This window comes from Lycorma delicatula, chromosome 1 (genome assembly GCF_047948215.1).
Source record: "Lycorma delicatula isolate Av1 chromosome 1, ASM4794821v1, whole genome shotgun sequence".
Lineage (NCBI taxonomy): Eukaryota > Metazoa > Arthropoda > Insecta > Hemiptera > Fulgoridae > Lycorma > Lycorma delicatula.
The window spans coordinates 335502969-335529473 of record NC_134455.1 but is presented as its reverse complement, the minus strand read 5'-3'; the positions used below and the strand labels follow the sequence as shown (position 1 = coordinate 335529473).

General features: G+C 30.8%; 1 protein-coding gene across 2 annotated transcripts in view; it reads left to right on the top strand.

The window, feature by feature from the left end:
• bou (glycosylphosphatidylinositol anchored membrane protein boudin) overlaps window positions 1–15070 on the top strand; it is a 46209-nt gene extending 31139 nt beyond the window's left edge. Inside the window, exons 2-3 of one of the 2 annotated variants that reach the window (XM_075382203.1) lie at window positions 844–999; window positions 5890–15070. In XM_075382203.1, coding sequence (XP_075238318.1) covers window positions 844–999; window positions 5890–6089 — 356 coding nt within the window. In that variant the 3' untranslated portion in view covers window positions 6090–15070. The remainder of the gene's footprint in view (window positions 1–843; window positions 1000–5889) is intronic. The other variant, XM_075382202.1, reaches the window with a different exon arrangement.
• Window positions 15071–26505: the final 11435 nt, after the last annotated feature.

Below are 26505 nucleotides of genomic sequence, written 5' to 3'. Positions count from 1 at the left end.
AGGAAATGTGTTCGCGCATGCTTTGAAAGGTACTCGCTGAAATTTCTTTTTTTTTTGAAGTTCAGTTTGATAAACATTTGAATAAGTCATTGCGAGTGTTTTTGTGAAAATGGAAAAAAATCGAATATCGTGCTGGGATTAAATACATTTGAAAGGCAATCGAGTTAAGACGCTCTTTACGGGGACTCTTTCCCATCATTTGCTATCGTGAAAAGACGGGCAGCTAAATTTAAACATAGCTGTACTAGCTTGGATGATGATTGTCCATCATGACAGTGCGCCTGCTCACACTTCGACAGTCGCCATGGGTAAAATTCACGAATTGCACTTCGAATTGGTTGACCACTCGTGTATTCACCAGATCTGGCCCCAAGCAACTTTTTCTTGTTTCCTAACTTTAAAGTTTCTCCTGGAGAAAAGATTTTCATCGGACAAGGAGGTTATCGCACACGTAAACGCCTAATTTGCAGAGAAAGACGCCAGCTACTATTTGGAAGGGTTAAAGAAGTTAGAGCATCGCTGGAAAAAGTGTATCTACTTGAAACGAGACTGCTGAAAAATAAAATAGATATCTCTTATTTAATTATACAAAACTATGAATCTATCTTTTCTGTTTATGAAGGCTATATATTTTGTGTGAGACTTTGATATTGTTCTTAGTCATTAATGTACTTTCATCATGCCAATGGGTATAAAGATTAATATATTAACAGTATAATTGATTTTGGTTTCACTCTCTAACCAAAACATTATTATTTAGCACTACTCTTACTAATACGTTTACTAACAAATGTTTTCATCTGCTTTTGTTACTTGCACTCTTACTAACCTGGATTTCACTAGTTGGATCAATCAACTGCTATGAGTGTTCGACACCATTAAATATTGATTGTGGTGATATCTTGATCCACGATCAGGATGGGAAATCACTTACACCCACTAGCTGTGATCATCTGTTTGAAGCTAGATATTGTATTAAAACAACTGGAATATACAAAGGTAAAACGAAATAAAAGCTATTGAAATTTTATTGAATTTTAATCATTATTATTTAAGTAGAGTTTAGTGCCTACTAAACTATCCATACTAAGTTGAGTAAAACTCAACTGGGATTGAAGCTTGTCCATATTGTCAAAATTTGGTAACATTTAATGTATAGAAAAGGCAGTTGAATATTTCAATTGCCTACTATTTTCACTCATTTTTGCAATGACTTGATAGCAATGCATTTTCTTTGCTTTGAATCTATTCAAATTCTTTTTTTGTTGACTGGCAGTTTTTACACTTATTGGTATATTTTGTATAGGATAATTGGTTCATTAGTAATGTGCTTTCTTATCTAATATTAAAATCATTTTACTGAAATTAACATTTATTATTTGGAAAATACCAAAATAATTATATCAGCTCCAGAAAATCTCATTCTGGAAGTTTTTAACCTAACTTTTTAATTTATTTCCAGTATCTCTTGTAGCAGATTTTGTGGTATGTATGTACATTTTAAAGAATTTTTGTAGAATTTCTGGAGTTTTTCAAATTTACAGATTACCTCTTTCATTTAGCCATTAATGAAGGTGATTACCACCTTTTAGCCATTGATTTGATTTTTTCTATGCTTACAGCTATCAAGTTTCTTCATTGAGCATTTTTTATTACATATTCCTTTTCTTTCATGTTAATATGCCATTAGTAAATAATAATGTTTGAATTTCTTTTTCTTTCTCATGAATGTTATCCAAAACAATGGTAAATTACAAAAGTAGGGTATGTTATTTTGTCTTTGGCTGGTTTACATTGCATTGCAAAGCTATCTCTCTCCTACTATATACTTGTACTATATTTTACTATTTGTAAAATTGTTTTTACTATAATGATCTGATATACTGCTGAGATCTGAAATTACTTTCTGGGAATACCATAAATATTATTGGTATTTAGTATGAAGTACTTCATGTGTATTTAGTTCAAATACTAACATATAATGTTTAATTTAATCATCTCCATAATCCTAACTCTTACCAATTAACTACCACCTGGGAAAGATCAAATGAGATGTGGACCTTCTCTAGAAAGCATACTGTTCTTTCTCAAAATGCTATTATTCTCCTTTAATTTTTCTGTTAATTCCTTTAAAAGGTTTTAGCCTACGAGATATTTGTGGAGTTGCCAGAATCTTTTCTATCACCTTTTTTTTGAAATTGAATATATTTTACCCAGTCATCAGGCATTTTCTTTCTTCTTATGGCTTTAATCATGCTGGTCAACTACTACAATCCAACTTACGCAGCTAGCTATCCTTTTCAATGCAGTATATTTTTTAAATTTCTTAAAGCCTTCACCATTATTCTATTTACTAGTTCTTTTACTTCTTTCATGAAAATATTTTCATTCCCCACTGTGTGTATTTAGTATTCTGCTGATTTTCTTCATCTTCATTAACTATCTAACACCACACACAGAACCAACATCCCATTATATTTCAATTCATCTTTATACTATAAACATTCCTTTTCACAACTAACCTCCAACCTTAAAATTTCTTTCTTTATTGTTTATTCTGTTTTATAAAAAATATAATTTCTTTTTCGTAAATTATTTCTAAGGCTCATGGTATTTTCAGTCTTCTTTTTTACGATTAATTTGTATTGTATTCCAGAAGTCTACAGGTATCTTGTCCAGTTTTGTTGAATCAGAGCAGAAACAACTTCATATATTCTGCACAGTGAGTGTATCTGTAGTACATCTAATCTGAATCACCAGGCCAGGGTGTGTGTTTAATAGAACCCAACAACAGAATATGACCAGGAAAAAGTATAATGAACTATGACATTATTATACAGTTTGTCTGCTAACTGCTTTTTTATACTTCGCATGTTTTATTATTTTTCTTTTTGTTATCCACTCTTTCACAGTATTTCACTGTGCAACTTATTGTTAATTTTTAATTTTTTTATTATTCTTTTGTATTCTAAAATCATGGTTTTAACGTGCCCCAAAAAATTCTATTCTTCCAAACTTTAATACCTTTATTTTCTTTTTTATTATCTTTAGTTCTTTTAATATCCTGACCTAGAATTTTTAATTACAATCTTTGTACTGCTCCTTCACAACTTCATCAGATACAGCATATTTATCAGGTCTGTTTCATGTTTTCAAAAAGGAAGTAATTGATGTTTCTTCTCTTTTTATGTCATACTAATCTTCTGCGAGCTTCTGTAACTTATCCAAGTAATAATAATTATTTAGTAATTTCTTTCAAGTGTATCAAGCAATATCTCTTTATTTTTATTACTATTATCATGAGATTTCTAAGGTCCTTCATCCTATTCTTTCTTTTACTACCGGAACATTTAGATAACCCATAAATTATCACAGGTATATCCATTCTCTTTTTTCTAATTTACCTACATATTCCTGTAGGTATATTTGTTAGACTCATACTGTAGGATAGGTTACACATTTTGCATGAGTCCCTTTCATGTAGTCCTTATTTTTATAATTAGTTTTAATATTCTGGCAAATATAAATGTCTGTATTGGTTAGTATCTCACATCTTGTGAAATTTAACAGTGTGACAATTCAGCTACATTTCTTTCCTTCATTTTGTTCCCAATCCAGTAAAGTTCAAACTTTTTTTACTCTCTTGTACTTTTCCTTTTATCTTTGTGTGTTTTGGAGCATTGAATTCTCTTTATCATGTAATCTACAAACTCTTACTTTTCATTTTGTGTCAAGATTGTTAATTGCATTTCTTCTCCATGTTGGTAACTACATTTTTTTAAATTAAAAGTTCTAATCGCTCACACTTTGCAATAGCTCTGTATGAAATTGCTGATAAAGGGAACACGTTTGCATTTGCACCTTTTGGTGCATATCCATAAATTTATGCTCTAATGATAAAGTCTGTTTGTCTTCTTCACCAGTAAACAGGATAAAAGACTTTATTTGTCATAGGCATTTGTATGAAAAGTAGTCATGCAAGTTGTAACTTATCAAGACTTGTACTATTTTAATGGTCCTTTGAACACCACATAAATTTTCATAATCATTACTCATACAGGTTGTACTTATTCTGCTATTACAGCTAAGCTACATTTAAATTGTTTTAATAAATAGCTTTATGAAAACAGGATGTATAAATTAATTTTCAATATTTTTTTCAAATTTTTCCACTTTACTGGAAAAAACTTTTTCCAATTTTTAAAAATCTCCATTGATACTTTTGATGATTGCTTCCAAGTAAGAAGAAATATCTAGAGAACATATCAATGTGCTGATAAAGTAAGGTGGGTTATATTAATTGTTAATTTATTTGTTTAACATGTCAGCGGTACCATATTTGAGAAATTGATACTTTTACATTTTTTTTTTTTTTTTAAATAAATTAAAAATACTTAAATATTTTCATTCAAAACTATATTTTATATGACACCAAACTATAATTTCATTGTCTCCCAATGTATTGTAATAGCAACAGAATAATTCAATTTGTTTCAATGAGAAGCATCCTTTAATAACTTAAAAGTTTAATTTTTGATAAAAAATCGGTTGTAAAGAAGCAGAGATCTCATCGTGAAAGTATTCAATGGAGATTATAAAAAAGGAAAAGCACTAAGTGAAGAATTTTAATATCAATTTTCAATAGTAACCTACATATCTAGTGGCTGTTATCCTACGCATAAGCTGGTTATGCTTTGCTGCCAGCAAATGAGCATCAATTCATTAGGCAAAGTTTGAGCATTAGACCTAAAGCATAAAGATTTTTGTAATGTAATTCAACAGAAAGGCATCATCAAATAGATCAAAAGGTGCAGTCTTTCAGATCATTAAATCTTTAAATAAATGTTTTAACCATTTCATCTTATTCCTTTGAAATAAAATAATAAAATGAATTTATAATATTATTAACAAATCAGAAATGTGAAATGTGACATCATTTTGGATTAATTTGGCAGCTATAAATGATTCATTGAATGAGTAGATGTTTTAGTTGCTGTATTGTCTTAGGTACTGTACGGAACTGTGTTGTGTTATGTTAAATTATACAGGTAAGTTAATATTGACATATAGTTGTTAACGAAGATCATACCTAATGATGAAATGAACTTTTCCCTTTGTTTTTTTTTTGAAAGAATTAAAATTTCATCTACATCTGAAAATACTTTTCCAAAGCTACATAGCATAAATAATTTAAAATAAGGTCAATCTCAGTACTTATAAAGTTGCACATTGGTTGTAGTAGAAAATCTACTATATAATATCCTTTTAAATTGAAAATTACTATTCATAACAGTCTGGAAGACAAAAATACTAGGTTACTCCTAAAAATATTAGGAGTGCACTTAATTTTTATTTAGATAATTTTTACCATCAGAAATACAAAAAAAAAGTTATGGCTTTGTTTTTATATTAGTTTATCCTCAGATCTTGCAGATTAAACTGATTTACAGTTAAGTCAAGCAATTTAAGTAGCTTTAAGGAAGAGATGTTTTTTTTCCAGCTCGAATATTTTACATGATGTGCAATTGTTAAAAAAATATTTTTGTATAAAGGCCCCAATAATTATTTTATGTATTTGTAGTAAATGAATTATTGTATTTATCAAATTAATTATTGTATTTATGTATTTATCAAAATAAATTTGTTATTTTGAGATTTTACCATTTCATAAGAAGCTGCCAGTCCAATTACAGCAATATACATTGCACCAGTCCGATTTTGATGAGATTTTGTTTCATCCAGTCTAATACTGGAAATTCTTAAGACGATGTTGTATAGTTAAAATAAATTATTGATTGTATTTAAATGTATATAATAGTGATAGTGATGACATTAATGGAAAAAAAAAATTTGTTTTTCTGATTTTATACCTATTTTTTTTTATTGCAGGTGGTTTAGGAACAAAAAGGTTTTGTTCTTCACTTGATCTTGGAAATTACTGTAATGATATTCAACAGCCAGGAGATGAATTAGAATATCGTTCTTGTGTTTATACTTGTTCTTCTGATGGTTGTAATGATGGTGTATCACTGAAAGCAAATATTGTTTATGTGTCTGTTTTTTCAGTTGTGATGTTATTATCTTTATAAGAACCATCATTTATGTTAATTATATTGTGTACAGAATTTTATTTTTGTATTTTAGCTTTATGAAACTTTATACACATATTTCCTGTTGTTTCATACATTTGATTTCAGATTTTTTATTCTATGAGTTTTAATTGTAACATTTTTCAATACGTTATTCCATTTGTGCATTTTAAATAAAAATGAGAAGTTAAAAAAATATATATAAATATTTTAGTATTAAAAATAATAAAAGTGTTATAAGGCTTTTCTGTGCAGAATAATTCAAGTGAGAAAAGATTATGGAAAATTTATGATATGGATAGAGTTTAAAAGAAAAAGATAACTTGTTAAAAATTATACTGAAAATTTAATTATTATTGAACAGATGATGAAGCACCTGAAGTTTTATCAGGGATTATTCCAAAGCATAAAGCTACCTTGAAAGAACCTTTGTGACCTGATTTCACTAGAAATTGAATAGTGCAGTCTAAAGAGGAAATTTTTAATTCATGGTTAGTTTGTTATCTATATCCTTAAATAGAAAGAGGGTATTTGGCATTGTTTCCTGATTTCTGCTGCCATTACTATGTTACTCATATTTAATGAGTAATTTACATATGTAATGAGTATTTTACCAAATACTCATATTTGATACCTGTTTGTTAATGTGTTTTTATATTTATTTTTATTTTTTATTTTTATTTTTTTAAATTTTTTATGTAAGTATTTATTAGGCGATGATATGTGGATGACTTCACCAAATAAAAATTCATTGACTAGGTTTTTTTTTTAATTACTAAAAGTGTATTTTGTATATGTTTATGTATTTTGTTTCATTGTGTATTTGTAGATATGTAAACATGCACTATGAGAAACAAGAGTTCGCTTCAACAGTTTCAAGAATTATACACTTTTTTCAGTTATTTCAAGAAGCATAATAAAAAAGTATTTTTAAATACTGAACTAAAATGGAAAAAAAAGTTAATTTTTAGATAGTCTCTGTATATAATTGATAGATGAAAAGCGGCTATCTTTAAATATAAAATAATAATTCACAAAAAGAAACTGATTGTGCTATTTTGAAATTACTGTAATTTATAAATGTAGTAAAAGTATGTTAAGATGAAATTTGCTCAGTTGTTTATATTCACCATCAATACATACTTGTAGTTATTCTACAAAATTGTTTATGACACAGTGTAGGAGATTCAAATTAATGTTTACCACTTACTTTCTGAATTTTCTTTTTAACTTCCAACATTGTGCCAGTTCATTTAGAGAATTCTTCTTTTAAATAGTCCTATAGAAAAAAATTAGTTATTGAAAGATGTTGTGATCTTTGGAGGCTGTTGATTGTGCCCAAAATGAAAGATTATTCTGTTACTGAATAATTTCTCATAAAACATGCATGATATTATTCCTGTAGAATGGTTGCTTCCTCTTGTTGAAACTATAAGTAAATAGTTTACCTTTAATAAAAGCATTCTAACTTGCCAGTGCCATCTTAAAAAATACTTTTTTACTCTATGGGAAAATACAGAGCACCAGGTAACAACTATTTTGTAGTTTTATGGCCGCTAATGTAACTAATCAGAGTTTTCAGCTTACCTACATGTAAGTTTTTTTTTTGGGAAGTTCAAAATGTCTTTCATCTGATATTAAAAGTGTATGTAGAAGTTCTGCATCACTCTATATGATCTCCAAAAGTTCTTTGCAAAAAGTGAATCTGGTGACTTTGTGCCACTAACATAACTGAAGCTTGTGAGGATGAAAATTTATGTCCATTGTGATATCCTTTAAACACTTGCATGAGAGATCATTAACAAAGGCAGTGGGTCTGGTTGTCTTACAAGACCTCTACTTTCTGGTGTTTGTGTTCAAGGTCCAGGATCAGGACCTTTTACCTGCACAGTGGTTCTCTGTTCTGTTATTGTTAACCCAATTGGTAGTTGTTTTGAGGTAGAATAATTCCAAAAAAGTGTTTGAAAATACTATTTAATATACTATTATACTATGAACACACAATTATATATTGTCTAGCAGTCTTATTATCTAAGACTTAAATTGGCAAAGTACATAATAGTGAGCTGAAAGAGTCCACCATTCTTCCTATATTGGTAGGGTAGCTGACATAAAACCCATCTTTTTATTGTCCACTCTAAACAGTTTTTGCATTTAGGCTAAAAAAAAAAAAAAAGTTTCTTATTTCGAAATGCATATTTGTACATTAACCATTACATAATATATATATAATAAAATGGGGAAAAAGTACTAAATTTAATCCTTAAGTTTTTTCCATTTTCTTACAATTACACAGCTAAGATCATATGGATTTATTCTACAGTATTGCATATTTGTTGTTAGTAGTCATCACTGTTATATGCTGAATATAAACTTACGAGATGATAAAAGTTATCATACAATAATTTGTTGATTAAGTTTCATAGTAACCAATTCTAAAAAACATTGTGAAACTTTTTGTCTGTTGTAAAGCGAATTTCCATTTACTAATTTTTTAAAATACTGTACTGCTGAATAGAGTAATTGAATTTTAAGTAACATGTTTAAGCATGTGTACTGTTAACATTTGTAATCTATGGTTTTGTATATATTAACCCTCTACTGCCTGAATTATTTTAATTAAAAAATAATAAAAATAAATATCTATTATAATAAAAATAAATATAATTACAATAAAAATGATAAATAAAAATTAATTTTTAAATATTATTAAGAATAGTATTTTCATAATTTTTCTTCTGGGGTAGCTTTGGGTCTTTGCAGTCACAATCTTTCAAACTGTGAGAGTGTTTTTCTGAATGGATTTTTAAATTAAACGTAGACAATCAATGAACGTATTAAAATTTAATTATTATTAATACAGTAAAATTTTTTTTGTTACAAATTATAAAGTAAAAACTCCTAATTAAAAAGAAAAATAATTGAGTATAAAAATAAAATTATCATAAATTAGTCTTGTTTTTAGTTGTAATACAATACAGTAAATCTTGGTAATCTTGGAATGAAATAATGTGAAACAGTTTTTTTCTGGAGTAAAACAAAATCTACATTACAGTTTGAGCACATAACCTTCAGAGCAGCCGCATATTTTGAAAATTTACCCCTTGCTCTCTTAGTTGCAAAAGTAGACCAATCTCATCCTGCTGAATCTCTTTTATCAGAACTGGTGCCATCAGTCCTCGTTTTGTTTTCTGTTCCAACTTTACTTCAATATTTGTGGTACTCTTCCCCTTTTTTTAGAAATGATTTTCTCTTAATGGCATAAAGCTTCTGCTACACGAGCCCTGAATTGTAATAAGCTCAGATATTTCTTACTTTCTAAGTTCAATGCTAAGTAGTCTTGCTTGTATAATAACCAGGAATTAACAATTATTTGGGCCATTAAATGAAAATAAATGCGTAAAATATCATTTTTTAGATTGAATTTCAGTTCTATACAAAGCAATTAGAGAGTGCAACATGTCACACTTATATGCTAACACAATGCTAGGGTGGTCAATTTTCTTTTATTCATGTGAGTCTTAACATTTCACTTTACTTAGTGGATGTGCTCCAACAAAAGAACTTAGTAAATGAACTGGTTTATTGTCATACCATTTAACTCCACTAAGATAGTTGTTTTTGTTGAATGAAGCTGTTCTTTCTTCTACTGCACCTCTTCCTCTTTTTTTCATATGTTTGTTGCTCGTAAACTGACAAATATGTAGTCTCTTTGATTGAACTGTACCTAATGACTCTGTCCCAATTTTCCACAATACTGTCACTGGATTGGTGCCTGTAAACCAGTTGTCGAAGTAAAGTTTATGTAAGTTTCTGGGTGTAGTTTTAGACAATCTGAGAACTACATTTCTGCAAACACCCATGTCAGTTAAAGAAGGGTCATGCTGAGCTTTCCCAATATAAAATTCAAAATTATAAAGAATTCTCTTCTCATTGCTCGTCATAGAAGATTTATATCCCCACTTCATGGGTTTTTTTTTGTACATAAACCTTCATTGAATGTTTTTGTTTAAATGTAATTATTTGCTCGTCTACAGAGAGTTTTTCATCCATCTTTATATTACAAAATTTATCTAAAATATCAATAAACAGATGCAGTTTATATAATTTATCATTCAGTTTTGAAATACTGTTATCATTAAATTAAGACTATTTTTAATACTTTTCTAGGAATTTCTAGGCATTACATTAGCTATTTTGGAAATTCTGGTTTCACTTCGCCAGCACATACTGGTTTGTGGCAATCTGTAAATACTCGTGTAAAAGCATGTTCCAATAAATTGTTCTAAAGTATTTTTATAGAGTTCTAAGGGTTTATTTATATTTGCTTGATGAGTGTATAATTTGATTCTTGGACAATATTTTCAAGAATGTTGTCAGAAATAAAATGTTGAAAATAAGTGACAGGGTCTTGTATTTCGGTACAATCATTATCTAATTGACCTTTTCATTGTGGAATAGGTCTGCAAACTCTGGAACAATAAGTTTTCCAATTAAGTTCTATATTATTTTCAGTAATAATGGTATCATTACCTGCATTTTCAGTAAAGTTTTCATTCTCATGGTTAATATTTTCATTTACCTTTGTTGCTACCATATTATCTGCAAGATCATCTTTTGTTTGTTGGTTTATACTTGTATTATTCTTCACAATCGCTATCATTTAAAAATTCATCATCTGATAAGTCATAATCTAGTACTCTAATAATAAAATCGTCATTTAATTTTGCTCATTCTATTTCTAAAAACTGATAATCCTTATCAAAAAAATTTACAATGCAATCAATTATCTCAACAAAAGCTATCTCACAATTACCATTCACATACATAACCTAGGGGCGTTCACTCATTCACCAGCTCAAGTACACAACCACAGTATGGCCAACTGTGACTTTCAAGACAAACATAAAAATTAAAAATTATTTGCTTAAAATATCTTTAAAATGATTGGTAATATTAGAAAATTTCTAGAAATTTAAAACTATATAGTAATTTTTTTAGTAAGCAGTAATAAGCATATATTTATCTAAATGACTTTATTTTGACCACATCAGGTGGTGGAAAGAATGTAATGAACTGTGAATTGTAAAAGGCTATGTAATTCAGCTTATGTATAATGTAATGCTCTTTTAACTAATCTACAAGGACCCATATGTTTCCTTAAAGTCACAGTGCGTTCTGAAGTATGAAAGTATTATGACAATATAATTTAAAGTTGTTTTTAAAGAACGTAACTTTTAAGTCACATGGGGCAATAGAGGGTTAAATTAAAAATACAAATAATCTGTTCATCACAAATAAATACAGTGCATTCTGCATTTTATATTAAATTACATAATTTATAAGCTTTTATATATGTAATTTAAAACTGTGTGAAATTAATAGGCATTACCAAAGATAATTGTCATAATTCTGTATTTTATTAAATACAGTGGTTAGTTAGGTTACTAATTTCTAATATATATATGCAAAACAGAGTTAACATTTTTGGTTGATGTTATGATAATATTCATGAACTTAGTACACATTTTCAGTATTTTCTTTAATAAGTAATTCTTAAGTTATCACCCATAGATAACAAAAATAAAAGAAAAAAAAATTAGTTAAGCAGAATGAAAAAATTAGCTTAATCTCACATGATGTTTCTCCCAAAGTTCTAGGCTTACCATCCCAGTCTGATTAGTACAGGCAGTGCAACCAATCTTGATGCTTGGTGCCATGGCAGCAACAGCCGCAATTCAAATCATTCTACTGTCGTTTTAGCATAACATTTGCTTCATTACCTAACAGCGAATGGGCCTTTGTAAGATGTATTGTGATATTAAATATTGATTATATATATATATATATATATATGTTATGTCAAATTTAATTGGCTCACTGAAACATTTTTAATTAATATCCAATCATTTTTTTTTTAACAAAATGGTTAGATAAAAAAAAATATATTATGCATTTTTCAAAATGATAAACATAACAAGAATTACAGAACTGCTTATGTGAAGCTGGGAAATGTTCAATAGTCGGCTACATATAAAATGGTATAACATGCAAATCACAATGTATATTACCTTCAATTAGTGCTGGTGTTCAATTTTATTTTCAAACAGATATTGAAAAGTTAATGGAAGATAACAATTAATTACACTTAATAATCAAATCTGAAATTACAGCAGAAACTAATTATTTTTAAATGTTAGAAGAAAATAAAGCTATTCTAATTAAAGAGGGTGAAACGCCATCCACTTTCTTACTGTGATCAGAGTCATCACTATCACTTGCATTCTTGTAAAGAAATAGTAAATGATTCCACATTATTGTCACTAGTGTGTGTTCTTTAACTATGAGCACGTAACAAACAGTTAGCTATATTGTTTCTTGATATGATTCTAAGAACGGCAGCTCATTTCCTGAGTTATAATACTTGGCTTGTCCATGTTTATTTTTACAATAAATAAAATCACAATACATTTTAAACTGTGTTTGTTTACGTCAGACAATTATAATGTTAGTTAATTTATCATTTAGTGTTTGACTGCTGATGTAATTATAATACTTGTTGAGAATAGGTTGCATTTTTATAACATTTAAATATATATATATCATAACTATGTTTTTATTTTATAATACTTACTCATTTATAAAGTATTCTTTTACAAGAAATTATAATATATTATACAACAAAAATTATAAAATATTTAGAACTAATCCGTAATGCCATCCAGTAACAAAAAGTAATAAGTTGTATTTACAAGAAAGCAATTTGCTTTTGCATGTGAAAACTAAACTGGAAGTTTTCAGTTTGGATAACAGACACTGTACTTGCTGTTTTAGTCCAAGCTTCAAGATTCATTGTAACAGCTATAAATTGTGTACATGTGCATGTGTACATATCTTTATATTGGAAAACGCCTGGGATTTCAGGTTAAATGTCTTGCAAACGTAGTTTAATTTGTGATTTCTTTTAACTAATATAATTTAATTTTTTTGAATTTTTATATCTGTATGATTGGTGATATAAAGAAATAGAATTAAAGAAAATATTGAAAACTTACATGTTTGATTTTATATGTTTTTATAAATTTTTTTTAATATTTATTTATGATTTTTTGTTTATGTATATGATTTTTATATTTTCTATATATAAGGACAACAGAATTTAAAAATAATACTTTTGAAAATTATTCAAAATATGTTTTAAATATCATTGTTTGAATTTTTCCTTTCTGTACACTTTTAAAAGTCCTCTTTTTATTTATTTTTTTTATAAGATTGTTATATTAAATGTATGTCTACTTGATTTATTACACTTGATTTATTAGTATTTCACAGTTGCTTTACTATTCATTACCTGAATATTCAAATTGACGGAATATATTTTATATTTTACCTAATCCAGCTACACCCGAAAATATTTTTAGGGATATATCATTACTTTTTGCAGAAAGTTGAATTTATAATAATTTAAAATATAAAAATTGTTTAAAAACAAATTGTTTGTATAAAAACTGTTTAAAATAAAAGTTGTCATTTTTCAAGAAAAACCATATAGCTTTAGTTTTGTTTTTGGGAGGATTTATTGCAGAAACATAAGCATAAACATTTACAAATTCAAAGAAAAAGGCATACTCGATTAATAGCATTGAAGGTATAAAATCATAAATATTCTTTGCACTGAATGTAAAGAGAATCATCAGTTGTTGCCAAAACCTGTTATGGAAAAATGCATCTGTTTTCATCAGTAACATAAATCTAGAAATCACTACAGTAATATTAACACTTATTATACTTCTTGGGAGGTCATTTCTATAATAAAACGTAGCCTTTAGCTGTATTGTGTTAGCTGTAAGTACATAAAATAGTCATTCCTGTTAAATTTGTATCATTTAAAAAATGAAATTGTGTAACATTTTCATTGGTTCAGAAATCCAAGTTAAACTTAAAATAAAATATTTTAGTTCATAATTATCGATAAAAGCAAAGAATTATGCATGTTACTACACATATAAATTTACAGATATTAACACTAGTATATTTTTTATTAAACTTGCTACACTTGAAGTAAGAGGACATTTACTTTTATAGAAATATTAATATTATTAGTAATGTTGTTTTAAATATATTTGACTGGAGTAAGGTAGAGCGGGAAAACCTGGTTTAGTTACAACAATTTTTAATTCATGTTTATATGTAATATTTGATACCAATGAACATAGCTACTATGCATCATGTTTGTAGTTAACAGCTGCATGTGCTAAATACAAACTATTTTGATCTGTCCTTGTATAAAAAAAGTATGTATTTTTAATTTTTGTAAATTGATTTTGATTAATTACTTAGTAAAAGTTTAAAAACATCATTAAATGCAATTAAGTGTGAAAGTTAATTATTAAAATTATTTACTTTTTATGGATTCTGTCTGGTCGCAAAATTTGTAGTTTCATTAATCTACAAATGAACTCTGCAATAGTTGTTATGATATAAATAGTTATGTGCAGCATTTGCTGTTTATTATCTAACAATTGCAGTCCAATAGTTAAATATTGGTTTGTTTGTAGTAAGTGAATTACTAGACAACGTAACTCCTTTCCTTTTTTTAACATATTTGTAATGTACTGGTAATTAATTGGTAAATGGTCTCTTCATTACTAGAACTCATTACATTACTGCAAGAGAATGTAATACAGTTGCAAATATTTTACTTAAAGTTTTTGTGAATCTCAAAGAATTGAGTGTAATGTTAACTGTTGTGTTTAATTATTAATTGTAATGAGTAGTACTTAATTTTTTTATAGTTTTATAATAAAAAAACAAAAACATTATTTTTACTTTTTTTATAATTATTTTTAAATGTACTTATACTCTAAAATTTATTTTAATTTTTTTATGAAGAATAAAATTTTTTTGAATGGTATTGTTTATTTATAAGAAATGTTTGTTATATTGTGTATATTTTATATAAATAATTTGTTTAAATCTAATTGTTGGATTATTTAATTGTTAGTAGTCATACCTTATAATTTAACTTTTGATAGTGAAACACTCTTTATCTCAAAGGGCTTTTCACTGTATTTCATTGCACTATTGGAATTTTAGTCAGAGAATCTCAACACAAGAGGTAAAAATGTACAACACAGGTGTACAATGAATTAAAACAACTTGCTTGCATTAGAAGCTGTTGTAAACAAGATAATCAAAAGTTAATAGTTATGAGCTCTTCAACTTCGTTGTTTTGTGCTAAATATGTTAAAATGAGTTAATAAATTGCAAAATTATTAATCACTTGCTTTCGAATGGAAATGTATTCTTCCAGGAATTCCTAGAGTTAATTATTAACAAACCACCGATTCAATAAAATTTCCAGTAGGTTTAATGGTTCCCACTGGGTTGATCTAGTAGTAAATGTGTCATCGCAAATCAGCTGATTTTGAAGTCGAGAATTCTAAGGTTCAAATTCTAGTGAAGGTAGTTACTTTTATACGGATTTGAATACTAGATTGTTGATACCATTGTTCTTTATTGGTTGGGTTTCAGTTAACCAAACATCTCAGAATGGTCGACCCAAGACTACAAGAAGTCTACACTTCATTTACATTCATACATATCATCCTTTGAAGTAATATCTTATGGTAGTTCTGGAGGCTAAACAGTAAAAAAGAGCTTTATTTATGGTGTTCATTCTTAATAAGTTGGGAAACCTGTTGTATATAATCAAATAATACATTCTAGTCTGTGTTGTGTTTTTCATTTAGTTTAGCTGATCTCCATAGTGGACTGATTATTCAAGTGTGTTGTATCTTGGTTTTTATGTGCTGTACATAAATTTGCATATTGATCATAAAGTCTGTATGCTAGTTCTGTTTCTATGAGGTGATTAGCAAAAGCTATCCTGTTGTACATATTGGTCTGTATGTTCCTTGCGTCTAGGGTAACATGCGTCCAGTATATCTTGGTGTCATATTTAGTGTATTCATTGTAGTTTAATTTATTTGCTTCTGGGATGCTGTGTTTGTTATTGACCTGTTTTGTTAATCTGCTCCATAATCTTGTGTAATCTGTTTGAAAGTAGCACAATAACCTTTTCATGAAAGTGTTGGCAATTTTTTATAAATGTTGATTGATGTATATTAATGTTATTTACCTCTTTCTTTACTTCATCTGTTTTTTGATTTTGTTCTGTATTTTATGAAGCATATTGTGAGTTACATGCAGATGTAGTCATTAATTGTTCAAGAGGCACTATTGTATTGGGTTTCTTCAGTGAATTTGTTACACCACACAGTACAGACATGCAGCTTTTTCATACATTATACTGATGAATATAAATGTATTTGGTAGCTGATAACAGACCTAATATTATGTTTTCAACCAGTGAACACTGGCTGATGGAAACTGGTGAGTATATTACAAATAGTTCTTTCTCAACAAACATTCTTAGAAAGTGTCATGGATTATATGTTTAACATCCCAATGTTAATGCTGGATTTGCATCACCCAAAAATTGCTTTTTGGATTATAGAAGAGAAAGTGTTATTGTTTCAAATCAGATAAAGAATTCATCAATTACACAAACTGCACCCAAAGCATAACGTAAATTCATGTAACCTTGGTTATTTGGGAAACAGTGGTCAAGGATAAGAGGTAGATTGTCAAAAGGGACATCTCAAAAAGAGCTCAGTGTAAAACAAGCAATCCCAAAAAGATAACTTTAAGCCCCCTGGGGAACTTCTATCCTGTGGACAACTTCTCAGGAAATCAGAATTTAGCTTGGAGGCAGTCAACAATTTTGCTTAACTGATCAACTATTGACCACATTATATGTATGTTATAGCAAATTCTTCAATTGAAATTAAACTACTACCTAAAACCATACTCATTTAAAAAATTATCATTGTTTAAGTTTAACATTTAAAGTAATTCAATTATTTTTAAAAAATCTGATGTGGGCACTACATGACTTGTACACTTATTAAATTACATTACTCATTTTTTTAAAAATGAAGTATATAACATTTTTATTTCATTAATAACTTCTGATATATTTTATTTATTGTAGAATTGTTTTTTACAATCTGAGATTAATAATTATTATTAATAAATCAATATATTTAAATTTAAAAAAAAGTCTGATTCAAATCAATTAGGCTTACCATACAGTTCTCATTTTTTAGTGCTGTTTGGGGTTTGAGAATTTTAATTTTGGAATTGGAGGATTTTTTAAATTTTATATCTGTATGTTCAACATCATGTTTTTAAACATTTTCTTATGGCTGTGCATCTATCAGCCAACCTTGGAGCAAACGCTGATGTAGATTTTGACAGAGACGTGGCTGCTGGTCGTGCCACAACTTTTTACTTAGTCATTTGGCAACATAACAGGAGCAGTGTGTTTATGTTGTTTTCATGTGTGAAAAAACTTGTCTACACATTTTTGATCATTTTATCTCTATTAGTTTTTTATCTCATCGTTTAGCAATGGGCAAAAGATAATGTGTGTTTAATGTTAACCTGCAACAGGAATAAAAATTTTTGAAATTGTGTAATGACGGTAACAATGAATGTGTTTATTGCACACTGTGTACTGGAGAATTTTCTGTTGCACATCAAGGAAAGGGAGATTTTGAAGACCATGTGAAAAACAGCTAAACATAGGAGTTTAGTTACTGCTAAACTCACTGCACATCTAAGCTGGTTAAAAAGTTATATGACCCAAAATTTTCATCTGCTAGAACCAAACCTGAGGTAATTATTGTTAACGTTTTTTTGCCATTTATATTTGATACTGTGCTGTGTTCTTTGGAAAACATTAATTATGTAAGTAACAATGGATAGCTTAAAGAGAAGTGAAGTAAAACTTGTTCCAATTGTAGTAAGTTATTTCAGTCTGGAGGAGGGAATTTTTGCTCAAATTTTGACTCTGTATCTTTTGAAGTATGTGAAAAAATACAAACTTGAAGAAAAGTTGGTTTGTTATACTGCTGATAACACTAACAGTAATTTTGGTGGTGTGAAGAGAAAGGGGGATGAAAATGTGCAGAAAAGTTCAAAGTGATTTAGATAAACCTATTTTATGAATTGGTTATTCAGCCCACATTGTACACAATTCAGTACAAACAGCATGTGATTCTCTACCCCTGGACATAGAAGTTATTGTTATAAACATTTATAAATAGTTTCACATATATGCGGTAAGAGTAACAAAACAGAGTTTTGTGAATTTGTAGAAACAGATTACAAAAAAGTATTATCTCATAGCAGCACAAGGTTCCTTATTTGTTGCCAGCAATAGAAGGAATTCTTTCCATTTTTGATGGCCTAAAATCACACTTCTTATCTTGGGACAAATGTCCAAAATTATGATTTGATTTTTGAAAATCTAGAAAGTATACTTTTTTGAAATTTTTATATGGTACTCTGCAGTTATTTAATAAGTAGTTCTGAATTTGGAAGCTAATTGTATCATCAACAGAAGCACTTCAAATATATTCTGAATTAATTTGTCAACTTCAGGAAAGAGAATTTGAGAAACCCACAAATTTATACCATCCGTCAAAGAATTGTTATACCCCCTAAAAGAAAATAATGATGTTCAGAACAAAAATTCTTCTCATGCGTAGACAATTTTTTAAATTCTAGTATTGAATACTTAATACTAGAGTTGTGGAGAATCAGTTTTAATAAATTTAGTAAGTTTCAGTGGATAAATTTACGAACTGAAATTGCCTGGTCTGATTTAAAAGAGAGTGCACAAGTTAATGAAATTATAAAAGATTCCATAAATATTTAGGACCTATTTGATGAATGAACATTGTTGAACCAGGTAATTCAAAACCAAAGGGTAGGTTGTGGTTCAAGTTCTAAAAAATTGCCAGATAATATTGAAGCGAAGTGGAAAGCAATTTTTAAGGTGTTTCAAAAGACTAGTAGTTCATGTTGCAATATTTATAAAGTGGTTGAGTTTGTGATGTCTTTGCCTTGGATGTCTGCTCCAGTTGAGAGGGGTTTTTCAGTTAACAGGAAACATTTGGTTTGCAGAATGGGGTAGACGTTGAGTATCTACTGTTAAAAATCTGCTAAATGTTAAAATTAATTAAGAACTTTCTTGTTGTGAATTTTATGATGTAATTAAAACAAACAAAACATTTCTGAAAAAAAGTCATGTCTCGTGAAAAATACTACTGAATAAATAGTTTATTGTTTCAGTAAACTATTAAGACTTTTAAGTAATTTAAAAAATATGTCCTTGGTTGCACCCAAAAAAATATAAGTCTAGAACCGATGTGCCTTCGCCTTGTAAGATCCAAATATTTCATTAATTAAAATTTTATTTGGCTATAACTCTGAAACCAATGAAAATAAGTACCTCTTATGATATATCATTGAAAAACTCTCAATGAAGGCACACTTGAAGTTTACTACTGCAGTTAAAAAAGTCCAAAATCCAAATCTTGGATTTTGGGCTTTTTTGGACACTTTTGGTACAGTCAATTGCAATCAAAAGGGAAGAACAACTAAATGTTACAACAGTACTAAATCCAAAATTTAACATCCTATGGCTAATCGTTTTTGAGTTATGCGAGATAACAGATGTTACGCCAAAACTAGTCAAAATGGATATTATCGTTGAAATCTGAAATTTTTCGCAATCATAATACTTACCTTACTTCATACAATGAAGTAAAAAACTTAAGCAAAACTGCATAAAACATATTGTAAATTTTAAATAATGGTTAGGTATAATATTTAAAGAAAATGCCACAAGGTAACAGTCCAATGAAGAGATTAACAAAACAGTTTTATCCGTTCATTGCATCAAAGTTCAGGTTTAATATGCTTTTCAGTGAAAATGCCTGGATGAGTTAAAAAAATTTAAATAATTTATAAGGAATAAATTAATTTTATAGAGGAATTTTTTAATTTTATAGTCAATAGTGATTATTTAATTACACAAACTAATTTGTGAAATAACTATTTAAACTGGCTTACATTCGCCAAATTTTGTAAATCTATGTATTCTATATTTAATGTAATTTGTAAGGATCCATTATATATAAGCTTTATGGAAAAAAGGCAAACTAAAATTAATTAGTCCGATGCTTCAAAGGCTGTGGAACATTGCCGACATGATAAATCAGCAACTGGAGGGCGTGACTTTTCACTGTTGTTGGAAGGAAGCATGTCTCGTCCTCCTTCCCAAGCAGAGAAAGAAGGACTTCCCACAAGGAATTTCATCCTTTATGTCCATAGCTAAGGCAGTAGAGAAGATGTTGGCTACCAGCATACTTGATGAGCTTAGATCAAGTATTGAACACACCCGAACCAATATGACTTTATGAAGGGCATATCAGCCATACAGGCTTTATTAAGAGTGCCGAACTGGGCGGTGGAGACCAGGAGCGGGACACAGAGGACCAGGGAGATACCGACCCTCATTCAAAATGGACGGATACTGGATGTCAAAGATGCCTTTGTGGTTCAGTACCATGGAAGGTATCATGGTGGCCAATGGTGGGGGGTGGAGGAGGGAATCAGCGACTACCTGCTGAAGCAGATCAGCGATTATTTCAGAGATAGAAATGTCCACGTTGAGACCCTTGAAGGCTGTTTCAGTTTTTTCGATGTATGGAGGGATTCCACAGGAGTCGGTGTTGGGGCTTCTCTTATGGAATATCATATTTGACAATGTGCTGGACGTTTATTCGTCCAGCACAATTTAACACAATTCATCGTCTTTGCGGATGATTTGGCGTTGCTAGTTCATGTGAGAAATGAGGTGGAGACTCAGGAGCAAAGCAATGCAGCACTTGTCTCAATAGATTCCTGGCTCAAAGACCACGGTCTGGCGTTGGCGCCTTCGAAATGCCACTACATAATTTTGGCGGCCAGAACGATGATAGGACTTAGTGACTTAAAAACAGGGGACCATAGTATTCAGCCCAAAGACAGAGTTAAATATCTGGGAGTCACACTCAATAAGTTGCATAATTTTAGTGATCATGTGTTAAGAGATTTGTGCAAAGGTTGAATGTACCTCCTCTGCCCTGAGCCGTTTGATATCCTCTCATGTTGCTCCCAGAGCGACCAAAAGTTTGATCATAATGGGCACGATGACCTCAACCATTGTATACAGTCCCGTAGGGGGGGGGGGGTTCCGCAGTTACTATCAAAAGGAACTTAGAGAGCTTGAGGAAGGTGTATCACAGATGTCTGCTGGTCGTGGTGTTGGCGTACAGAACGTTTTCGTACGACGCCATTTGTGTGTTGGGTGGGATCCCCTCCCCAATAGACCTCCTGGTACAGGACCGTTTAATGAGGTACTGCAGAGAGAGCAAGGACGAGGCCAGATCTAGTACGTTACGCGCCTGGCAACATTGTTGGGAATCTGGTGAGAAAGCAGCCTGGACCAGGAGATTAATTCCTGATCTGGCTGAAGAGGAAGCATGGAGAAGCTAATTATTATATTACGCAGATCATTTCCGGACATGGACTATTCGATGCGTACCTTTATGGTGTAGGTAGAAGGGAATCTCTTACTTGTATGTTCTGCGAGGATTGGGACTCACTGGACCATTTATTGTTTCACTGTCCTGAGTCTGAAGACAAACGCAGACACGCCAGTATCAGTGATTTATCACTGGAACAACTGATGGGATATATACTATCCAGGGCAAGTAATTGGAATGCTGTCGACGTATTTGCCAGAACCGTTCTCTGAGCTAAGAAGATAGAAGAGAGGAGCAGAGGATTTTAGGAGCAGCCGTCCATGGAGAAGCTGGGGGTGATGGATAGCCGACTTGGGGAGTCTCCGCGCTTGCGTGGATTGGCGAGGGAAATGAGCCATGAGGACTCCAGATTCCCCGCCAGCCATTGAGATTACCTGATGAAAAGTACTGTGTACAGGCGAAGAAACGGACCTGAGCGAAAGAGCGAAGGACAACCTCCTGCTGAGCCGCCGTTCGTCCGCGCTTTGTGGGTGATGACACAAGGCCTCCGACCTCCCGAGCTTGAAGACTATCCCGGCGCCGCGTATCGCTTGATTGCAGGGCCGGCCCCGGGTGGGGAGGAATGGTGAGATAGGAGTCGTTTAGTCGGGTGCGGAAACACGTAGGCTTTCAACACCATTTCGCTGAACCCGTGCGAGTCCGTCTTTGCCTGCGCTATTCCAGACGTACGTAAATGACATTTTTCTGACTGATCAATAAAAAAACCAGTATTTTGATACCTTTTTTTTTGAGTACATCATTAGTTTATCCCCCACCCTCCCGGAGCTTGATTCACAATTAAGCTTTTACTCAGCTCCCAGGGGTGCCATCGCCTCAAACTACCTAGTCGGGAACTAAAGTTCCGCCCAGGTAACCGAAACTCGGTCTTTTAATTATTCGTCATGCCTTTAATGAGGAACCCCAAGGGATCCCCCAACGGGACTCCAGTCTTGACGCCACACCTCAAATGGGGAGCATTTTTTAGGAATCCCACGAATATAAACAACAAAATTACAGTATAACAACTGTGTTGCTAAGGTAAATCGCCCTTAACAACCGTAGGCTTCCATTAAAAAAATAAAAAATAAACACTATATGCTTAAACAACAACAAAACATTAATAAACGCAAACAGAACGTTAAATTAAATGAAATAAAACAAAAAACTAACAGTTAATAAAATCACGGGGAACAAAAGTAGCCCGCAAGGCAAACCAACCTAAATCGAACTAACTTAAACAAGCGAATTAGAACGAAAAACACAAAAAAAAACGCAAGAAAGCTAAACAAAACACGAACGAAACAATTCAAAATAACAAACGAAACAACTACTAACGAAAATAAACAACAAAACATAAAGAATGGACTCAATGAAAATGTGAAAACGGAGAGCGCTATCAACACGTCTACACTCGCTCAGATCTCGACCTCCCCATAGGTTAAGTTGATATCATACGAAGAGTGCACGAAAATACGTTACTAACCACACTAACGTTTTTTAACATTCCATTTCCAAATTACATACAATTTGTATATAATATTAGTGTACTATTTAAAATAAATTATGTGGGACGCCAACCGAGGAGGCGAGCCGCTAACTGCTAAGAACCAAAAATTTGGTTGATAAAAAACGAAATAAATTGTAATATTGTAAATAAATATGACAATATAAACGTGATAAAAATTTAAATATAATTGTCAATCGACCGAAATTTCAGTACTTTTTGTGAATCAGACAGCCACTTTTTATAATTTTTTTCCAAATCAGTGGGTATTTGCAGACAAATTATAAATATAATCTAACCAAACTTAACCTACGCTAGCAAACGTATTACTTTATTTCTGCTCGTCGATTTTATTCAAACATGGGTCCTCCCAATGTATCTCAGAGAGGTCGGATATACGCATTATGCGTATAATCTAACCATACTTAACCTAAGCTCGCTAACCTTGACTAGCGAGCACAGGTTATGTTTGGTTAGATTATATTTATAACACCCACCTGGTTAGTCTAGTAGTGAACTAGACCAAGGGGTACCTGACGGTGATTCCGGGAGGCTAAACAGAAAAAAAAGATTATATTTATAACACTGATCTCTATGTAACTGCATAGGGGACCTTGGCGTAAAATTACTGATCTCTATATAACTGGATAGGGGATCCCATGTACTGGAATTGGTAGGGTTTGAAGCATAAACTAACACTAAATGAGTGATGCTACTTTAAAAATGAAACAGCGCATGCACAGAGGTAAGTATAAAAATAGGGCTAAAACGACGTTTTAAACCGATGCAGTAGGGGTGTTCTGATTTTGTGTTTTACGTTTCAAAAGCTTCTAATCTTTTCTTCTCAGGTACTCCGATCGTCCAAGTTTCACGTCCATATAAAGCGATGCTCCAAAAATATACTTTCAAAAATCTTTTCCTCACGTTTAAATTAATTTTTGATGTAAACAAATTATATTTCTGACTGAAAGCTCGTTTCACCTGTGCTGCTTGGAATTTTATATCACTCCTGCTTCATCCATCTTTAGTAATTCTTCTTCCCAAAATAACAAAATTCTTCTACCTCCATAATCTTTTCTCCTCCTATTTTCACGTTCAGTGGTCCGTCTTTGTTATTTCTACTACATTTCATTACTTTCGTTTTGAAAGTACATCTTACATCTTCATGAGGTAGTTGTTGCGTAGTACTTCATCCATGCCGTTCATTGTTTCTTCTAAATCCTTTATACTCTTAGCTAGAATTACTATATCATCAGCAAATTGTATCATCTTTATCTTTTCACCTTGTACTGTTACTCCGGATCTAAACTGTTCTTTAACATCATTAACTGCTAGTTCTATATAAAGATAAAAAAGTAACAGAGATAGGAAACATCCATGTCGGACTCACTTTCTTATACAGCTTCTTTCTTATGTTCTTCAATTATTACTGTTGCTGTTTGGTTCCTGTAAATGTTAGCAATCGTTCTTCTATCTCTGTATTTGAACCCTAATTTTTTAAAAATGCTGAACATTTTATTCCAGTCTACGTTATCGAATGCCTTTTCTAGGTCTATAAATTCCAAGTTTGTTTTTTGTCTGCTTTCTTTGGTAATATGACTATAACACTCTTTTTGAAGTCTGACAGAACTTCCCCTTTTTCATAAATATTATACACCAGTTTGTATAATTTATTAATCGCTTCCTCACCTGCACTGTGCAGTAATTCTACAGGTTTCCGTCTATTCCAGGAGCCTTTTGCCATTCAGATCTTTTAATGCTCTTTTAAATTCACATCTCAGTATTGTTTCTCCCCTTTCATCCTCTTCGACTTCCTCTTCAACACCATTTTCTAATTCATTTCCTCCGTATAACTGTTCAATATATTCCACCCCCTATCGACTTTGCCTTTCATATTATAAATCGATGTACCATCTTCAACACATTATTAGATTATAATTTATGTACCCCAAAATTTTCCTTAACTTTCCTGTATGCTCCATCTATTTTACCAATTTTCATTTATCTTTCCACTTCTGAACACTTTTCTTTAATAAAATTTAATTGCACTTCCTGTTTATATTATTTCTTAATTGTCGATAGTTCCTTTACTTTCTTCATCACTGTCATTCTTATATTTTCTACGTTTATCCATCAGCTGCAATATATCATCTGAAATCCAAGGTTTTCTACCAGTTCTCTTTGTTCCGCCTAAGTTCGCTTCTGCTGATTTAAGAATTTCCTTTTTAACATTCTCCCATTCTTCTTCTACATTTTCTACTTTATCTTTTTTACTCAGACCTCTTGCGATGTTCTCCTCAAAATCTTCTTTACCTTCTCTTCATCAAGCTTCTCTAAATTCCACAGATTCATCTGACACCCTTCTTCAGGTTTTTAAACCCCATCTACATTTCATTATCACTAAATTATGGTCTCTATCAATATCTGCTCCAGGGTAAGTTTTTCAGTCGACGAGTTGATTTCTAAATCTTTGCTTAACCATGATATAATCTATCTGATACCTTGCAGTATCGCCTGGGTTTTTCCATGTGTATATTCTGCTATTATGATTTTTAAACTGGGTGTTGGCAATTACTAAATTATACTTCGTGCAAAACTCTATACGTCAGTCCCTTCTTTCATTCCTTTTGCCCAGCCCGTATTCACCTACTATATTAATTTCCTTGCCTTTCCAATGCTTGCATTCCAATCTCCAACTATTATTAAATTTTCATTTCCTTTTATGTGTTTAATTGCTTCGTCAATTTCTTCGTATACACTCATTCATGGGCGCTTGTAGGTACATAGACATTAACAATCGTTGTCGGTTTAGGTTTCGATTTTATGTAATGATTTTTTTATTCTGTATCAATATTAGCTATTTACGTAAAAAAAATTCTGATATTTTCTACAACTGTCCCTAAATGTATGCTTATGTGGCGAAAATGACAGTTGTTTTGGTTATCTGACGAGTAAAATAAGCATCACAGTAATAGTCGGCAAGCGTACATTGATTTTATTTAGTTAGCATCTAGTTCTGCAGCGCTGGAGTACGTTTCAATATTGAACATTTAATTTCATTTTACGCAATAAGGTCCCTTATCCAGTAATGTACAGATCAGTGGTTTAAATTTAAAACGTTGGTTTTACCCTACTCCTAAATTTACCTCTGCGCATGCGCCGTTTCATTTCATTTTGTTTTACCGTTTCTACCATTTATTTAGTGGCGCTAGTTTATGCTTAAAATTTTACCAAATCCAATACATGGGATCCCTAACTAGTTGCGTAGATACCAGTGATTTATAATTTCTTTGCAAATATCCACTGATTTGAAAGAAAAAAAAGTGGCTGTCGGATTGCGAAAATGAACCAAAATTTCAATCATTCAAAAATTCGAACGAGATGTGTTTCGAAAAATTTAAAAACACCACTATGGATTATATTATAGTAA